The sequence below is a fragment of the Canis lupus genome, chromosome 4 (assembly GCF_048164855.1).
Source record: "Canis lupus baileyi chromosome 4, mCanLup2.hap1, whole genome shotgun sequence".
Lineage (NCBI taxonomy): Eukaryota > Metazoa > Chordata > Mammalia > Carnivora > Canidae > Canis > Canis lupus.
This window is the reverse complement of record NC_132841.1, coordinates 33,123,285-33,141,601: the sequence shown is the minus strand read 5'-3', so window position 1 is coordinate 33,141,601 and position 18,317 is coordinate 33,123,285. Positions and strand designations below refer to the sequence as shown.

At 58.2% G+C, this 18,317-nt stretch overlaps 1 protein-coding gene across 2 annotated transcripts; it reads right to left on the bottom strand.

Annotated features, from left to right (window-relative positions):
• Positions 1 to 4,638: 4,638 nt before the first annotated feature.
• On the bottom strand, positions 4,639 to 12,270 carry GPR15LG (G protein-coupled receptor 15 ligand). 2 transcript variants are annotated; one of them, XM_072823814.1, is made up of 4 exons: positions 12,113 to 12,270; positions 9,996 to 10,085; positions 8,904 to 9,074; positions 4,639 to 5,015 (listed from the first exon to the last, which is right to left on the bottom strand). In XM_072823814.1, the coding sequence occupies exons 1-4, from the start codon at positions 12,180 to 12,182 to the stop codon at positions 4,930 to 4,932; spliced, it is 417 nt and encodes a 138-aa protein (XP_072679915.1). In that variant the 5' UTR covers positions 12,183 to 12,270; the 3' UTR covers positions 4,639 to 4,929. The 2 variants fall into 2 exon arrangements, with proteins under 2 accessions (XP_072679915.1, XP_072679916.1); XM_072823815.1 differs by having other exon boundaries at positions 8,904 to 9,071.
• Between the last annotated feature and the right edge of the window lie 6,047 nt (positions 12,271 to 18,317).

Sequence of the window (18,317 nt, the reverse complement as noted above, 5' to 3'; positions counted from 1 at the left end):
CCCAGGTGCGAGCAAGGCCAGCTTTCCCTTGTCCCGCCCACCTACCTGCCCCTCCCGCGGGTCTCTCTTCTCGGTTCCCTGGGTCGACAGACTTGCACTGGAGAGGGAATGTGAGGGCGCAGCTCACAGCCCTGCGCGTGCACTCCTGGGCCACCCATGTGATCTGTGACCAGCACACCCCCTTCTGATGTGAGCATCCCTGCTTTGTTTGCTTTTCTAAGATTTTATTTATGTATTCATGAGAGACCCAGAGAGAGAGGCAGAGACCCAGGCAGAGGGAGAGGCAGGCTCCAGGCAGGGAGCCCCATGCGGGCCTCGAACCCAGGACCTGAGCCGAAGGCAGCCGCTCCACCACTGAGCCCCGCGGCCCTCATCCCCGCGTTAGGAAGGAAGAGGTGAGGCACAGAACAGAGCCAGGGAGGGACAGAGCCTAGGGTCGTATCCAGTTTTCACTGGTTCCGAAAAAGGTTGAAACTGTGGCAACGGGAGAGGACCCTGAAGCTCCGAAAGCCTCAGCTCCTGGGCCCCTCGCCCACCTGTCTCTTCCGCAGCCTCACTTGAGTATTTGTAGTTTTTATAGCTTTGTTCCTTAGAGACGCCCCCCCCCCATTGTCCGGGCTCAGCAGGCTCCAGGGACAAGCGGTCAGGCCTGTATGGCCCGGGGTTCCCTCGGATGTGGGCGGGTGTGGGTTACCCTGGGACACGGTGCTCACCCGAGGTCTGTCCCTGTCCACAGAGCACCTGGGACCCGGGGGAAGGAGCCGTTCTTTAGTGCGGAGGAGCGAGAGACTGTGTGGCAGGCGGCGGTTGTCCCCGCGGGCAGGGCTCGCCCGCTGTGGGACACAGGGCTCGGCCCTCACCTGCAGACCCCACGCCTCGGACACGCGTCGCCTTGTCCTCCACGTGTCCATCACCGTCCAGGTGCCCAGCTCCCTGTCTCCCAGGGCCCCTGGCCGTGGCTGCTGCAGCGACACCCCAAATCAGTTCCGTCAGGTCAGGCCCTGATGGCATTTCCCCAGGTAGATTCTCGAAGCTGGGCCAGTGGCCAGGCAGGGGGTCAGGTGGGCGCCAGCCCGGCACGCGAGCGCCTCCTATCCCCCCCCCCCCCCCCCCCGCTGACACACCAGCCGGGTGCTTCCACACTCTGGGCGCCCCCAACACACCAGGGTGTGCTAACCTGCGGTGCTTCGCTTGCTCACGCACACACTCAGCGGCCCCCCCCCCACGAGCTCTGGTCCCCTTTGCACACTCACGCATGTGGACCATCAATGGGTGACTGCGTGCCCATCTCCTCGTGTAAATGCGCCTGCACACGCACACCTGTACCAAGGGAGGCCGGGGACGCGCTGGACGGCAGGTGCCTGCTATTCAGGCTCATTTTTGGAAGGTCCCAGACCTGGAGGGAGGGGAAGGGGAAGGGGACGGGGAAGGGGAAGGGCACCACGCCCTGCTTCTTCCCTAGCTGTCCGGGAGAGCGCGGAGCCTCTGCCCCCCCGGGGTGAGGCCCATGGGTAGCCCCGGGGGCGAGCCCGGGGTACTAGCTCCAGCTACGTGGGCACCGGGCAGCAGTGGCAGCCGCACGTTCCTGCACAGGACCTCAGTGAGCCGGACACACAGGACCTTGGACAGACAGGGGACGAACCCCATCTACGTGTCAGAGGGCAATGAGACAGCCACCCCACACCCGGCCGGGGCGCAGCAAGGGGACAAGGGACAGCCACGCTGCAGAGTGGATGGTGTCCCGGACCCCCCAGGCCCACCGACCACTAGCCCCAGAGCCTGCTTGTGGCAAGGGATTCCCCGCCTCCAGCCAGGTGGGTGCCCCCGGCCCACCACCACGGGGGACCCTCATCGGGACCTAACCTGGGCTGGGCTACCTGGGGCCTCCTAGTCCTGTCCAGACAGGGTACATCCAGGCCAACCGGGCCCCCCCGACCCCGTGCTCCGAGCCCAGTACGCAGGCCCACCACAGACAAGTCCTTCCCTGTCGTGAGTGGTTGTTCCGGAGCTCAGCAAGTGGACAGGGCTGCTCAGGGCGCCCAGGACAGGGCACGCGGAGGATTCCTTGTTGACAAGGACCAGGGAGCAAGACCTGACTGGGGCATCGTCAGGTAACCTCGCCACGCACTCGTTTGTTCAGTCACTCCCCCGTCTCGCCAACTCTTACCCACGGAGGGCCCCCTCTGTCACGAGGCCTGTGTAGACGGGATGCCCCGGGGGCCCAGCCGTTGGGCTCCCAGTGCCTTGGATGACCCTCGCCCGTCGGCCGTTCCCTGCAGACTCAGTCTACCCTGGAGGGTAAAGTCCCCTGCCCCTCATTTACAACCGCGTGTTGCTGCTTCTGGGGGTGACATCCCACGGGGCGAGTGGGAAGGAAAGTTTGGGGCCTTGGCCAGCTGGCGCTGCGCCCGGGAATCTGCTCGGGAAGGGTCCCCGGTTTTCGCTGGCTTCCCGGGCTAGCGGTGTGGGGCGGGGGCGGGGGGCCACGGGGGTAGCCGCCTCAGCCCCCCTTGGCCTCCCCGATTTAGCCTGGGCTGCTCTGAGGGGCCGGCGACCCTGGAAGGGCCCCTGGGTCACCGCCCATCCTACCCGAGGCTGGTGTCCTGACTGCCGGGGGCTCGGAGCTGCGGGCGCCGCGTCTGGACCCCGCGGGGGAGCCTCCTCCTCCTCCCACCCGTGGGCTCCTCCTCTCTGCGGGTGTTCTGGGACCCACACGGCGCCCACACGGCACCCAGACTTCCCTACCGACACAGGGCGGCAGCTGAGGCTCCCGGGGCTGTGCTCGCCTGAGCAGAGGGCCACACGTAGCTCAGGGACCTGAGTCGTGTCCCTGGTCAGCGGGCAAGCACACGCGTTCAGCTGTGCGTGTGTGTTTCCCTCGCCTTCTCTGGGCGTCCCGACGGCCCCCAGCTGCTGCCGTCTACGCGGTGACCTCAGGTGTCCGCCCCGCCTTTCCCACTCCCTTCTTCACCCCAACACATGCAGTACACACACACATGCACATGCACACACGTGTATACACATGCACATACAATTCACATGCACGCACACACGTACACACATACACCTGGGGACACATACATGCACACATATACATGCACACACATAAATGCACGCATGCACACACATGCATATGCACACATACACCTGGGGACGCACATGCACATGCATACACATAAATGCACATGTGCACACATATGCACACATGCATGCACACGTGCACACATGTACATACACATGCTTGCACCTGCACACACGTATCCCTTCTGCAGCTTCCTCCCCTCGTCCAGCTCAAGTGTCAGCTCAGTTTTCCCTTCCCTCTCGGGTGCCCGGTCCTCTGTGGGTGCCCTGCACTCACACCGTGGTGCCTCTCAGCCCCCGAGGACTGCATTTGCTCACGTCTGAGCCTCGGGGCTGAGTGTGACCCGTGCTGAGTGTCACCCAGGGCTGCCGTGTGACCAGTGCTTACCCTGGGAACGAGTGAGTGGGTGGTGAGCCAGCCCGTGAGTGTAGACTCTGACTGGAAGTGACTGGCTTGGCCTAGAACCAGGTAAGGGCTGTGGCTTGCCCTGGAAGCCCTGAGCCTTGCACCCTGCTGTGGGGGCGGTGGAGAGGGGCTTCTCACCCTGGGGTGCCAGTGCTGGGGACTCAGCTGACAGGGAAGCTCTGCAGACAGATAAGCCTCTTAGACCTGGGCCATCTGTCGCCTCCAGCCGCAGCCCTGGCTCACGTGGGCACACACTCAGCCCCGGGGGGGAGGGTAGGGAAGGCAGGGACGCACCGAGCCAAGCCAGGCCCTTTGTGGGGACGTCACATCCACTTGTGAGCTGGGTCCCGGGCTCTGCATTTTGCAGGAAAGGGAACCACCTTGCCCAGGTCACAGGGAAGATCCTGGGCGGGACTGGAATGGGAGCCCTGGCTGTGGGACCAGGCCCCTTGCTATTGTTAGTGGCCCTTCCCAAGGTTAGACTTGGCTGGGATGAAGGGGTGGCCTGCAGGACGCGCTCCAGGGCCCGGCTCTCCTAGGGGAAAGCCGCGGCTCACACCCAGTCCTAACTTTCTCAAACGAGGACGTGCCTCGCATTGTGGTTGTTTACTCATTCACTGTCTGTGAGCTTGAATGTTCTTTCCGGCGCACTGACACGGGGGAAGTTCGGAAGGGGTTCCCTCGGGGGCCGTCCGGTATAGGACGCCTAGAGGCTTCGTGCATCTCGGGACGACGGAGCCTCTGCAGACTCGGTTGCTGCTCTTGGGGGCCCGTCACCTTGCACCCCGGCAGCCCCAGAAGTGTCTGGATTTGTAGCTGCCCCAAGTCACAGGGGAATCTTGACCGTGAGCCCTCTCGGGGCCGGGTGGGGACTGAGGACGGGTGGGCTGAACCTGAACAACCCTGAAAGTGGGTGGCGAGATTGGGGCCTGGCATCTGGAATAGCAGACCTTTCTCAGGGCCCTTCCTGTCCAAGGTGAAGCCCCCCCCCCCAACATCCCAGCTCACCGCCATGAAGGCAGAAAAGGGCAGTGAAACCCATTGGTGCCGGTGACGGAAGGGTCTTTCCTCTCTGACCTTTACATCTCTGAGGCCAGCACGACCCCGGGGAGGCGAATTTACTGGTTCAAGAGCACACGGCAAGACAGGCATTCCAGAGTTTGGACCTTTGTATTCATGTCATGATTTCCAGAAAATTCTGGTTCAGGCTTTTCTAAAAGGCAGTATGGGCACAGTCCAGGCTGGCAGGCAAGACATGGTGCATCTTTAAGAGAAGAGGCTCGTGGTTCACCGGCAGAAGCTTCCATGGGCCAACGCTCTTGACGTCGTTGCTATCGGGCCCAGCAGCAAGAGGTGCATCCTGGAAGATGCGAGGCCTCTGGGCGCCTCAGCCACTGGGCGTGAGCGGCTGGGCTGCGTGCGTGCAGCCGTGTCGGGGGGCCTTAGACTTGCGGGAGAGCCCCCGGCACCACCCACTTGTGGGGCTCCGGCTTGAACTTACACGGTCTGCAGATCCTGACGGGGCGCCCTGGGAAGGAGAGAAGGTGCAGGCCAGGCAAGAGCCAGGGACGCGGGCAGACGGCGGGCCCGGAGACGAGAGAACACAGCTGAAGGTTCTAGGCGCCAAGAGCTTTTAAACGTCAAGGTGAGAATCCGAGCGTATCCGCTTCCCGGAGGCCCAGAAGGGGCCTTTCATGGCAAACGGGACCGGCTCGGGGTATAGTCCCGTCAGGGAGAGATGGAGAGATGGGTCTTATCGGCAGAAGATGGAGAGAAGGGGCTAAGGTTCTTTTTTTGGCGGGGGGGGGGGGGGGGGGTCGTGACTAAGGGTCTAAAGTGGCTCTGCCAAGAACGGAGTCCACTGCAGCTGCCTTCTCCCCGGCAGCACCTCACGGGCGTGGCGCATCTCAAAGCTATGCTTGCATCCTGACCCACCAGCCCGTTTATGGGAGGAACAGTCCACAAGAAAAACAAAAATAAAACAAAGAACCCTGCATGCATCAAACGGTTCTACATAGTTTAGTTTTGAATACCGGAAAGAAATTTCTGGAAACTAGCTGAATATTCCACGGTGGAGAAATAGCAGGTTAGTAATGGTACCTCACAATGGGACGCGGCTAGCGGTGAGGAAACCCGGTGAGTATGAGGACTGGGTGCCCATAGGAAGAGAAGTGCGCGGGATGTAAGTGTTCATTTTAAACGTGAAAAAGTAAGATATAGGGGCGCCTGAGTGGCTCAGCGGTTTAGCGCCACCTTCAGCTCAGGGCCTGATCCTGGAGACCCGGGATCGAGTCCCACATTGGGCTCCCTGCGTGGAGCCTGCTTCTCCCTCTGCCTGTGTCTCTGCCTCTCTCTCTCTCTCTCTCTGTCTCTCATGAATAAATGAATAAAATATTAAAAAAAAGAAAAAGTAAGATACAATAGAATAAAGCTGGGTACACCTGGTTGCATTTAAAAAAAACAAAAAACCAAAAGAGACACAAATGAGTGAAAAGAGTTGCTGAGTTGCTGTGATGAGATTATTCTTTTTTTTTTTTTTTCTCCTTCTGTTTCCAGATTATTACTATATGCAAGGTGGTGTGAGGGTTGAGAATGCAAATCTGGAGCCTGAGTGTTTGGATTCAGAGCTCAGGCCCTACCCTTTACGTACTAGCTGGGTGGCCCTCGACAAGTGCCACAACCTCTCTGTGCTTTGGCTCTTCACCTGTACAAGTGGGTAGAGTAATAGTATCTAACTCTCAAAATTGTTGTGAGTTAGTCAGAGTAAGTACCATAACTGCTGTATATATAACCACTGGCTACAAAAAAATAAATGTCCTTATCATAATGTATTCATAGCCCCACACCTTAATCTTAAATCAGTGCTAATATTGGTGTGGCTTTGGGCTTTTTTAAGAAAAGATTTTATTTATTTATTCATGAGAGACACAGAGAGAGAAAAGCAGAGACACAGGCAGAGAGAGAAGCAGGCTCCATGCAGGGAGCCCAATGTGGGATTTGATCCCGGGGCTCCAGGATCACACCCTGGGCTGAAGGTGCCAAACTGCTGAGCCACCCAGGCTGCCCCTGGCTTTGTGTTTTTTTTTCTCCCTATTTGCAAGTGCTTTCATTTTCCAAATGTGATTGTCACAGTAATTTACAGTGTAAAGTAGTCTTTCATATTGATATCATCCTGTGAGGATTTTGCACCGAGTCTGATGGAGGATGATGGAGGATGACGATTTCCTGAATACTGCTCCCCTGCCCCCCTCCGGTCCCCAGGGCTCCCTTTTCTGGCTCTCACCATAAATATGGTGTTTGACTTATTGCAAATAAGATGGCAATTCTCCACCCTCTTTTGTAGCGTGACCTTGTGGCTTCTCCCACTAAGGTATGGGGTCTCTTCCTCTGCTCCTTCCATCTGGGCTGCCCTGGTGGCTTGCTTTGGCCAACTGAAGGCAGCAGAGATAACAGTGGGCCAGTTCGGAGGCCTCGAGGGGCCTTGGGTGCTTCCACTCCTAGGAGGAACCCTGCAGCTCCTGCCAACAAGCGTGGGCTAGCGTGTTGGAGGATGAGAGACCACGTGGAGGAGGGTCCAGGCGCCTGACTGAGACCGCCCCAGACCTGCGGGCCGCTGACCCCCAAACATGCGAGGGAGCCCAGCCAAGGTGAGCACAATGGCACAGCGTACCCTTGGAAGAATGAAGGAGTGGGGCTAATAGTCGAGGAACTGCTCAACTGACCCTCAGATTCATGGCAAATAAGAAATAAATGTTATTTTGAGCCACTAGAGTTGGGAGTGTTTTTGTTTCTTTTTAAGATTTTATTTGAGGGCAGCCCGGGGGGCTCAGCGGTTTAGCACCTGCCTTCGGCCCAGGGTGTGATCCTGGGTCCTGGGATCGAGTCCCACGTCAGACTCCCTGCATGGAGCCTTCTTCTCCCTCTGCCTGCCTTCTCCCTCCCTCCCTTCTCTGTCTGCCTGTGTGTGTGTCTCTCATGAATTAATAAATAAAATCTTAACAAAAAAAAGATTTTATTTGAGAGAGAGAGAGGGCCACAGAGAGAGCTTGAGCAAGGGGCAGAGGGAGAAGCAGAGTCCCCACCAAGTGTGCCCGTGTCCCTGCCTCTCTCTGTGTCTCTCATGAATAAATAAAATCTTTAAAAATTTTTTTAAAATGCCGCCATGAGGTGCTACTGTTCAGATCGATATAAACTTTTTACAGCCTCTGGAAAAGTTTGTTTGTTTTAGTAAATTGGGAAATTCAGCCTATTGGCCCTTCATTCAGCCTGTTGCTCTCTGGTGCTGGTTCGGGTAGCCCCGCGGGCCTAGCCCTGCGCTTACGGGTAAAGCGAGGCCCAGAGAGGCCGCTCTCCACGCGGGCACATGCGTGTGGCAGCTGCTGGCAGCTCGGGGACATCCTCTGGGCACCCTCGGCCGTTGTCTCTTTGGACAGGCTGGTGCACATACACGCGCCGATGTTGGGGAACCTAAGTCCGGAGGCTGAGGTGCCCCCGCCGGGCGCACTGGGCCCTGCAGCATCTGGCACACGGCCCTGGGTGAGCCCCAGGTGAGCCCCGGGTGAGGCCGGAGGGTGCTGCTGGAAGGAGGCCTGGGCAAGGAGGCAGGGGCTCCGGCTCCCCGGGGGGACACCTCTGGCCTCCTGCTCCAGGTGCCCTGGGCAGGGCTCCCGCCGGCTCAGTGGCAATAGAGGGGTGACTTATAGGGCACCCGGCTGAGAGCTGACCTTACAGGCATGGCCTCACTGGCTCCTTCCACAGCCTGCCAAGGGGACTCCATGGTCACGGCCCTGCACAGGCGAGGAGACGGCTCAGTGGGGCTGGGGACCTGCTTAGGGCGCAGCTGGCAGGGGTGCGGCAGGGACTGCAAGCCAGGGGGCAAGTGTGAGGTCCTGGACGTGTGCGTGTTTTCGTGAGCCCCCACCAGGAACCTGCCCTCTGTGGAGGGGGCAGCGTGTGGTGGTGGAGAGAGAGGCGGGCACACCTGGGCTCCTGGCTCGGCCTCAGAGTCTTTCTGAGCCTCAGTTTCCCAATCTGTAAAAACGGTGACAACGCGTCCCTGGGTGTTTCCCAGGATCTACATGAGATCACGTAAGAAGGGCCCAATAAAAAGTTTTGTTTTGCCCTTTTTGTTCGGAGTCGTTGGCAAGTTTCTGCAATGGAGTCACAGTCTGTGCGAACAGGAGACCCAGAGGCAACACGGAAGCCATGTGCCCAGAGGAGGCTGAAGTGTTGAGTGACTAACAGAACAGCTGTTAGCTGGCGGTGTTTCCTGGGAACTGTGTGCGTGCGCACGCGTGCATGCGTGTGCATGAATGTGCACGTGTGTGTATGTGCAATGTGTGTGTGTGAATGTGCAGGTGTGTGTGTGCGTGTGTGTGCATGTGTGTGTGTGCATGTGCGTGCGTGCAGCCCTCACCTCTTCTTACGGCCCGTGGATGAGTCCATGCAGGGGCGGGTCTGGAGCCGGACGCCTCTCTCTTCCCGGGTTTGGTCTCATGGGCCCATCCTCCAGGCTCCGTGGGGAGCAGAGCTGCCCCGGGCCCTGCTCCCTCCTCTCCAGCCCTGCGTGTGGGGTGTGTGAGCGCTGCTGGGGTTGGCAAAGAGGGGCTGTCAGCTTCTCCAAGGAAGCGGCCTGAGGCTCCTCTGCTGTCCCTGCCCAGCCAGGCTCCTGCTGGGTCACGATCCCTGAAGTCAGCTGGGGGTGGCCTGAGGCCCTGGGGCTGGTTGTGGGCGGGCGGCAGGGTCCCCGTCCTTAGCAGCAGGCCTGCGGCTCCAGGCTATGCAGCTTCCCCGGCCCCCCCACCCCAGGTCCTGCCCCAGCGCCCCCCAAGGCCCGCGGACCTCTGCGCTAACTCAGCAGGCAGCAGTGGCCCCCGGGCTGGGCCAGTGCCGGGGACTGGGTGCCTGCAGCAGGGCCTGTGTCCCTCACACCTGGGCCCAGCCTGTGGGCAGGTGCGCTCGCTCCTCCAGGCCTCCCCCGGGCACGGAGTCCAGCTGAGCACCTGTGGCCCGCCCCCCGAGGACCCTCCCCCCCCCCCCCCGCAGAGGCTGTGCCCCCCCAGGCCGCCCTGCCTGGGTAGCAGCTCCCGTGAACACCGCAGGCTCACCCGCCTCCCCGCCTTCCGTGGCGCCCCTTCCCCTCGTGCCTGCCGCTCCTCCTGCCCGAACCCTCCTCTCTGCATCCCTCCCTCCTGCTCCCTGCCTCTGTCCGATGCCTCCCACGGGGCAGCGGGGGGTGGGGGTGAGGTGGGGGGTGTCCTGGTACCATTTTCAAACTGCATTCTGTTCTTTCTCTTCACAGGACGAATTTAGTCCAAAATGATTACTTCTTTGATTCTTTTTGGGGGTGGGTTCTGTTTCCCCCATTAAACCAGAAGTTCCATGAGCCCCAGACCACACTACTGCGGCCCCTGCACGCGGGGCACCCACAGTGGGGTGGGGCCTGACCCACCTGTCCCAGCTGTCCCATCCCCTGGAGCCTCCTCCCACCGCGGGGTGTGGGGCTTACCTGTCTGGGTCGTCAGGACCAGCCTGGGAGCTCGGGTGCAGCAGAGCCTGCCACTCCAGGGCTTGCCAACGTGCTGGGACAGCCTCCTCCCTGAGGGTGGGCACAGAGGGCCGAGACCCCCCTCAGCGTGCAGGCGGCCCCCATGGGCCGGGTCTGGGAAGGAGCCCAAGATGCAAGGGTCCCGGGGCTATTTATTCGAGGAAACTCAGGACAGGCCGGGGGATCAGAGGGCCTGGGGAAAGGGTGGGCTCGGGGGTGATTTTTTTTTTTTTTTTTTGGCAGAAATGACAAAAGTCAGTGCGGACAGATGCTGTCTTTGTCACATTCCCGTCTCCAAAAATCAGCACTGTCACTCAGAGTGTCTACGCCTGCGGACCCCGTACCCTCCCTCCAGCAATCCAGCCTCAGAAAATTATCTTAAACACAAAGACAGGCCTCATACACACATAGGCTTTCACCACGCACTTCACATGGTGCCAAGCTGTGAGCCCCCTACATGTCCAAGCATGAGATGCATCATAGCACATTTCCCTGATGGCAAGTCATACCTAAAAATATGACTTAAATGAACAACTGTGGGGCCTGTGCCAGGGACACTCCTAGGTGGATGGGAGACTCTACAGGGGGAGTTATTTATCCTCAATGAGTTGTCATAAGGTAGCAGTGGCCGCCTCTCCCCTACCCTCAAGTTAGAGGTCTAAGGAATTGCATTGCCTCGTGCTGTGGGGTCGAGGAATCCGAATCACTGTTTTCCGTAGGACACGTAGCGATGCTCACGGCAGTAACTGCAGAAGACAAATACTCCCTGTAGCCCTAGTGCTCGGAGAGGCTCACTGCTGACCTTGTGCTCTCAGGACAATCGTGATCATAAGTATTTTTGGTGATTATAATAATATGATGATTAAAAAAAAAAAAAAAAGAAGGCAGCCCGGGTGGCTCAGCGGTTTAGAGCCGTCTTCAGCCCACGGTGTGATGCTGGAGACCCGGGATCGAGTCCCACGTCGGGCTCCCGGCATGGAGCCTGCTTCTCCCTCTGCCTGGTCTCTGCCTCTCTCTCTATGTCTCTCACGAATAAATAAATAAAATCTTTTTAAAAAAAGAGAAAGTGTGTGATTATCTTGATCACATTCATTAACATTTTTTTTTTTAAATTTAAACATTGGGATCCCTGGGTGGTGCAGCGGTTTAGCGCCTGCCTTTGGCCCAGGGTGCGATCCTGGAAGCCCGGGATCGAATCCCACATCGGGCTCCCGGTGCATGGGGCCTGCTTCTCCCTCTGCCTGTGTCTCTGCCTCTCTCTCTCTGTGACTATCATAAATAAATAAATAAAATTAAAAAAAAATTTAAACATTAAAAAAGAGATAATGACCATGACCATATAGAGATACATCAATCTCAAAAAAACAAAACAAAACAAAACAAAACAAAAAACAAGCTTGCCTGCAACATTAAAACGACATAAAGCGTTGGACATGGTTATCCTCGAGTCAGGAGGGTCATGGGTATTTTTTGCCCCGTCTATGTCTGTGCCCCCAACTCCAGCACGTGTCAAAATCACCGTCAGAAAGATGATACAGGTGAGCAGTGTCTAGAGGGTTCGGCAAGAGAAGCAGCTCAAAACGCAACTTGGACCAAGAAGGGCAGGAGAGCGGAGCGGTGCCAAGCACGCCCCGGCCCTCACACGCACCGTCTGCGGCACACGCCTGCCGGGCACGAGCCTCGGGGGTGTTCAGGCTCACACGGTTCACTCACTCGCTCGCCCATTCATTCATTCAGTGCAGATTTACTGTCCTGAGAGCACTGAGGCAAGAGGGCGGCTCCCGCGCCTGCAGTGGGGCAGGATTGAGGGGTACGGACCCCCCCTTGCCGGGAGGCCGTGGGCTCGCATCGCCCCTACATCCCTCGTGCACGTCGGGGGGCAGGGGAGCTGGGGCTGTGGATGCCCCTGTGCGGCGCTGCCCCTGTGCACGGAGGTGCCTGCGACCTGTCTCCCCAGGCCCGGGCCCGCCCGCCCGCGGGGTTCGGGGGGGTCGGGGTGCAGCCGGGCCTCTGACATTTCCTGCTCCCAGCCTGCCCAGGCCCCGCTCAGGAGCCAGCGCCCTGGGGAGCAGCCCTACCTTCCGCGGCGAAGGTGGAGAAGCAGAGGAGGATGATGCAGAGCAGCCTGGAGACGACCAGCAGCCTCATGGTGGGGCGACCCCGGGACCCCACTGTGCAAGTGCAACCCGTGCCGCCGCCCGCATTTATGGGGCGCCGCGGTGAGGTGTTTCCCGGTGGGCAGGGCGCAGCGTGGCATTCTCATAAAGGGTAGGGTCAGCCGCTCCCAGGAGGAAGCAGCAAAGCCGCTGTTGGAGGTGAGGGTACTCGGGGAGCCCGGCCGCCGGCAGCTGGGAAACTCCAGGGAAGGGCCACTCCCGCTGTTGAACGTTAACTTTTAGTGTCAGTAATAGTCCCCCAAGCGCAGGCGGCTCCCAAGGTGCGGCAGGGAGGGCCCCCCCCCCCCCCCCCCCCCCCCCCCCCCCCCCCCGGCTCCGGCCGGGGCCACGCTGGGGGCGCGGGGCCTGGAGCCGCATGGCTTGGCCTGCGGTCCCGCCTGGGCACCCCACAGCCCGGACCCCAAACCCGCCGTCGGGAGGGCTTCCCGGGGACGTGGGCTTCCCGGAAAGGAGGATGCGTGTGCCAGGCCGTGTGCGCCCTGCCCGGCGGTTAGGGATGCAGCTGTTAGGGCTGCGGCTGGGCCTGTAGGGACATTTAGGCTGAAACAGAAAGGCACAGCCTGAGCGCAGATGTGGAGGAAGGGGACACCTTAGGGGGTGGGCACAGGGGTGAGTCCCCCGATGCCCCGGGGCCCGTTTTGTGGGGCAGGCCATGCACTAGGCCTGGAGACAGGGACGCTGTGCCTGGCCTCGGGGGGCGCGCTGGGGAGGCACCGCGCGGAGATGCAGTCTGTTTGTCCTCCTGGTAGCATGTCTGTGCGTCCTTCTAACGACCTAATGGCCGTCTGGTCTCTGGCCTAGAAGGACGCCTGGGAAGACGTCGGCATCCGGTTCGGTGCCCGGGATCTTGCGGGTTCCTGGCAGCCAGGTCACACACTGCCTGCTGCCCGGGCCTGCCCCGGGGGCACCTCCCTGGCGCTCCTCTCTTGCCAGAGATCAGAGATGCTCTTTAAAGATTTTATGTATTCTTGAAAAAATTAACAGAAAGATTAACACTAGTTGATAGCGTGAGATAAAAATTTAAGCACTGATGTAGCATGAATAGAATTGTATAATGTTTATGAATTTATTTTTTCTATTTCCTTTTCCCCTTCTTCTGGCCCTTTGTAAATTTTAAAAAATTATTTATTCATGAGAGACACAGAGAGAGGCAGAGGGAGAAGCAGGCTCCCTGCAGGGAGCCCAATGCGGGACTCGATCCCAGGACCCCGGGGGTCACGGCCTGAGCCGAAGGTGGATGCTCAGCCGCTGAGCCCTCCAGGTGCCCCCCGAGATACAGTTTAAACCACATGCTCGGAGAGCTTGGTGAGCAAATCAGTGGTGGGGGATGCTCCTTGAAAGTCACCTTCTGTGCATTTACAGAAACCACATAGGAAACTGGTTGGGCCACTGGGCTTAAGGGCGAGTCATGGGTTGGTCATCTGGCCAGCCGCCACCTGGTTCCCTCCCAGCCGCGCTGCAAAGCCTGCCAGCTGTGCTGAGCCGCGGCACCGGGCGGCGGAGGCGTGGGAAGCCCCGGGGCCCACTGGGTGCCCAGGAGGGATCGGGCAGCCACCCGCCGGCAGGAGGCCGGGGACTGGTGGGCCTGCGTTGCCTTCGCCAGGCCCCGCTGTTCCCCTTAGCTTGCAGGGCACGGCTCTACAAACTGCCCCGTTTCCTGAAGACGGTCCTTGAGATGAGCGTCGCCCCCGAGGGCCACAGCAAGCACCATCGCCACCACTTTATTTCTCTGCGGGGTCCCTCGGGTGCTGCTCACCTGTCATAGTAGGTCCTTTGCGGCGGCCGGTTCATGGTTTGCTTTGGGCAAAGGATCACCCGGGGAGACGGGAGCCACTGGCCTGCGGGGTAGGGCAGCTTGCCTGTGGGTTAGGGCACCTTGCCGCTGGCCTGGGGCTCACGGGTGCAGAAGCCCACTGTCGGGGAGCGGAGGGAGCGGCCTGGGCCCACCGGCTCGGGAAGGGTCCCCAGGACCCCGCTGCTCAACTGTGGAGCCACAAACGACACCGTGTCGTCAGCGGCTTTCTTCTCGGCACATCTGCTCCTTGTCGGCTCCCACGGCTACGGGCCGGCGGGTGTTCCCGGGACCATGTTTCATTAAATGGGGAGAAGGGAGCCGGGTGTCGGGATTGCACCCCGCTTTTTAAGCGCTTAGGAGAACTTGCTGAATTTAACACAGGGTGTGAAGTACCAGTTCCACTCCAAACTCCTGTTCCCCGGAGACAATCACTGTTCACAAAATTTCACCTCCTTTTCTCTTTTTTCAACATTTCAAAGATAGCTATCGACTTCCTACTTTAAAAAAGGAAGAAACACCTTTGGCTCTTTGACATGTCACAAAGTCGGGAGAGGTGAAAATGAGAAGCATTTTTAACAGGAACACCTGTTAGTTTTCAGCGACTGCACTTTGGGTATAAAAATAAGAGGACCTGAGGCTCCGAATCGTTTCTGAAGACGCGTCTTGAACGCTGGTGAGCCTTCCGGGGGGACTCCGGGCGCCCATGTGACGTGCGGGGGGACTTATGAGGAAGGGAACAATTTTCAGGGTCCAGCTTCCGACGGCTGGAGTCCCCACCTGCATGGGTGGGCCCTTCGCCGTGTCCGCCTCCCTCTCGGCCTGGGTCACGCTTTCCCCCAGAAGATGGCTTATGGGCCTGCAGCGCATCACAGGATGCACCTTCCTTTATTTGCTTAGTGGATTGTGATCCGTTTGCAACAGGAGCCCGGACGCTGGGCGCCCCCCGTCCCCCAGCAGGTGCTGAAGGGTGACCTTGCCACAAGGGAAGCGGGGGCTCCCTCGCCTCCTGGGGGGAAGCTGACGCCTGGCCCCCGGGCCGCTCCTCTCCTGGCCTTGCCTCCCCAAGCCTCTCCCCTTAGGGTCCCCTACGAGGTCCCCCGACCTTCCTCGTGGCCGCCGGCTCCCTGGGTCTTGCCCAGCCGTCCCTTCCACCCCTGCCCTGGGTCACCGGGGGGGGCGGGGTCCTGCTGGGCCCTCAGCTCCTCATGCTAGAGGCACCTGGGCGACGAGGCCTGTGGCCACCCGACGCCATCTGGTGGGAGCGACCTCTTGGCTACTTCCCTGCCGTTTGCCCCCCGTGCTCACACCTGCCGGTCGCTTCAGCCTGGAGCTGGGGGGCTGGGGGGGCCCAGGGCCTGGTCTGCAGGTTCCGTCTCCTAGCTCCCTCACCCTCCAGCCACAGGATCCAGGGCTCTAACCGAGCGTTTTAGCCTGTGCTCGACTGCTCGTGTCCGCAGCCTGGCCTCTGGGAACGAGGAGCTGGAGCTGGAGGGGCCTCCCGACAGCGGGAAGGCCCTGCCCCCTGCACCGGAGCAGCCCGGGCTCCTGGGATCCAGGCCTGCCTGTGTGTGTCTGGGCCCCTCATGAATAAATAAAATCTTAAAAAAAAAACCAGTAAACGATCAGGCGCCATTGCCAGGAGAGGGTGCACAGCTTTCCTCGCCTTTGTTCACAGCATCCTGTCTCCAAAACCTACCTCCCCCTCGTGTTCACGGGTGTATGACGCTTAAGGCGGACAATGGTTGTCTTTCGCTGCCACAATTCAGGGCAAGTTAAAAAAAAACCCAAAAACCCAGCACCCTGAAATGCAGGCCTCGGCGAGGAACAGCGGGTGCAGGAGGGTGCGGGCGGGGAGAGCTGGGAGCTGGGCGCCCCGCGGGGTGGCAGCAGGCTTCCCGGAGGACAACGTGCCCTCCGTGCTGTCCCCCCGGGAACTCCAGTCCTGAGGTTGCGGCCACCGCGCGTCCGGGCTCCGGGGACTTCGAGGCCCTGCGGAGAGACGTGCCCGGGCTCTCAAGGGGAGAGACAGTCTTGCTTTCTGGGTCTTTCCGCTACCTTCCTAAAACCTGAAAAGCTTGTTTTAGCATTCCCATGTTTCCTCTCTTTGTATGTACTTTCCTTTAAAAAAATGAAATTGCTTGGGGGCAAAGATACAGAACAGCCCGTTTTCCTCCCAAACACCCATTTTTCTGCTCCCCAGGATTCACGACGAAGACCTTGCCGTAGCTCCGGCTTCTCTGTACCTGGACTCTTGCACTTTGGATGCTGTCGCCTGTGGCACCCTGGAGGGTAAGGGAGGCGGCTGGGGGGCTGCCCAAGCGGCCTCCCCGGGGACACCTGCTGCTTCCCCCCAACTCCTAGGGCAACGCGTCCGGGAGCGTTTTTTGTAGTTCCCAGATCACCCTTCACGACTGCCTGGGGTCACAGCTCTGGTTCTCATATTTTAACTACGGGGTGCCTAAGAGACGGCTCCACAGACACCTGTTGACTGGATCTCTTTGGCGGGACTTGTGTCTGGGCCCCCCCGCCCCCCCCCCAAGGGCTCCTGGCTTCAGCATTCACTGCGGCGACGGCAGCAGGGTCAGGGCCTTGGCTCAGGGCCTTGGCTCGCCGTGGGATTCCCCTGGTGGCTGCGCTCCGTTCACCAGAAGCTACTTCACAGCTTTGGGGCCCCTTACTCGCCACCCACCGATCCTCCTGCTGGGAACCATTGTGCGCTGCCGGGAAGTCAGGTTCCGCCTGCGAGATGCACACAGCTGGGTGTGGCTAGGTTTGCACAGTCTTCTGGGAAGAGTCCCTGTGAATCATCAGTAAAAGTTGCTACAATTATGGAGAGTTAATCCCTCAGGTACCTGTTCTTACAAATCAACGAACTATTAGAAATGCAAAAACCAACCACTGGAAAATAACATTTTTAAAATGATAAAATGTCACTGATTTTTAAGATAATTCAGTTTTGCAAAAAAAAAAAAAAGCACCTCGCTTTAGTTATCTGGATAAATGGTAATCATGAAATTAAACACATTAAAATGAAAGACCAGTGAAATTAAACACATTTCAGAGATGAAATGTGAAAAATACAGCATCTTGGAACGGAGGTAACATGACAAGCAAATAAAATTAAGAAATCTAACACCTTTCCTATGAAATCGTGCCTCGAATCTCGTTTCACCAGGCTCTGCGCTGCTGTGTAAAACCAGGGCATCAGGCCACCTCGACGAAGTGCTCATGGATTGTTCGACACGCCCTCGCCGGTGAGCAGGAGTCCATGGTTTCCAGCCCCAGCTTGCTAGCCACGCTGGGCACATTCGGGGAGGACTCCAGCTTGGTGAGCACATGGACCTGAAAAAAATCCTTTGTAGCTCCAAGTGACCTCAGAAATGGAGAAAAGGAGTTTCTGGCACTATATATTAGCAGCAGGAGCTGGGGAAGTAAAAGTGATCATTTATTTTTCAGACACTAAGGTCAATCCTCTTTGATAAACACTAAAATTCTAATGCTCTGCATTTAGCAAATTCAACCTGTTTTAAGTTGTGCAGTGCTCTGGATTCTCAACAGGATCTCAGCCCTGTGGCATCCGCGAACGATCCAACATAACTGGCTGAGACATTCAATTGCACCACTTCCTCAGCCACGTGACCTTGTGCGAATACTGAACCTGTGGGCTTCAGCTCAGTCCTCAGCAGGACGGAGACTACAAGCACCTAGCTCCAGGGGACGTTACAACTCAAAGGACTCCAAGCACAACATGCAAATAATCGAATCCTTAGCAATGACCAGGGCCTCTGGACCCCCTGCCGTACTGGGAAGACACAAACCTCGAGGGTTGTCCAGTTTCAAGAACCTCAACACGGACACACGCCCTCCGTCCAGATGAACAACTTCAGGCAACACGGTGCCTGCTACACTCACGTTTCCTGAGTGCTCATGACACTATTCTAAACAAACCAAAAGGGACTTCATTTTTCATGTGATTATTTTTTAAGTACATTTTCTGTTATTCTGTAAAACTTCAGGTGATGTTTCAGAAAACCACAAGTAGGTATTTCTCTTTTTTGCCTGAAGTCTTATCAATGTGCCGGTCCTCACTCTTCCCTGTGAGTGATGTGAAAAAAAAAAACAAACCTCGGTGAGCCTAGGGACCAGTGATTTTCTCGTTATCACTTTACATCTGGTTAAAATATTTTATTTTGTAAGCATTCACATTTTATATAACTTACTTTTTATACCAAAGTCTTCACTGTCTTTAGCAACGTTAGAAAAACTGATGTAATAAAATACCCATTTAAAAAAAAAAAAAATCTACCTGGT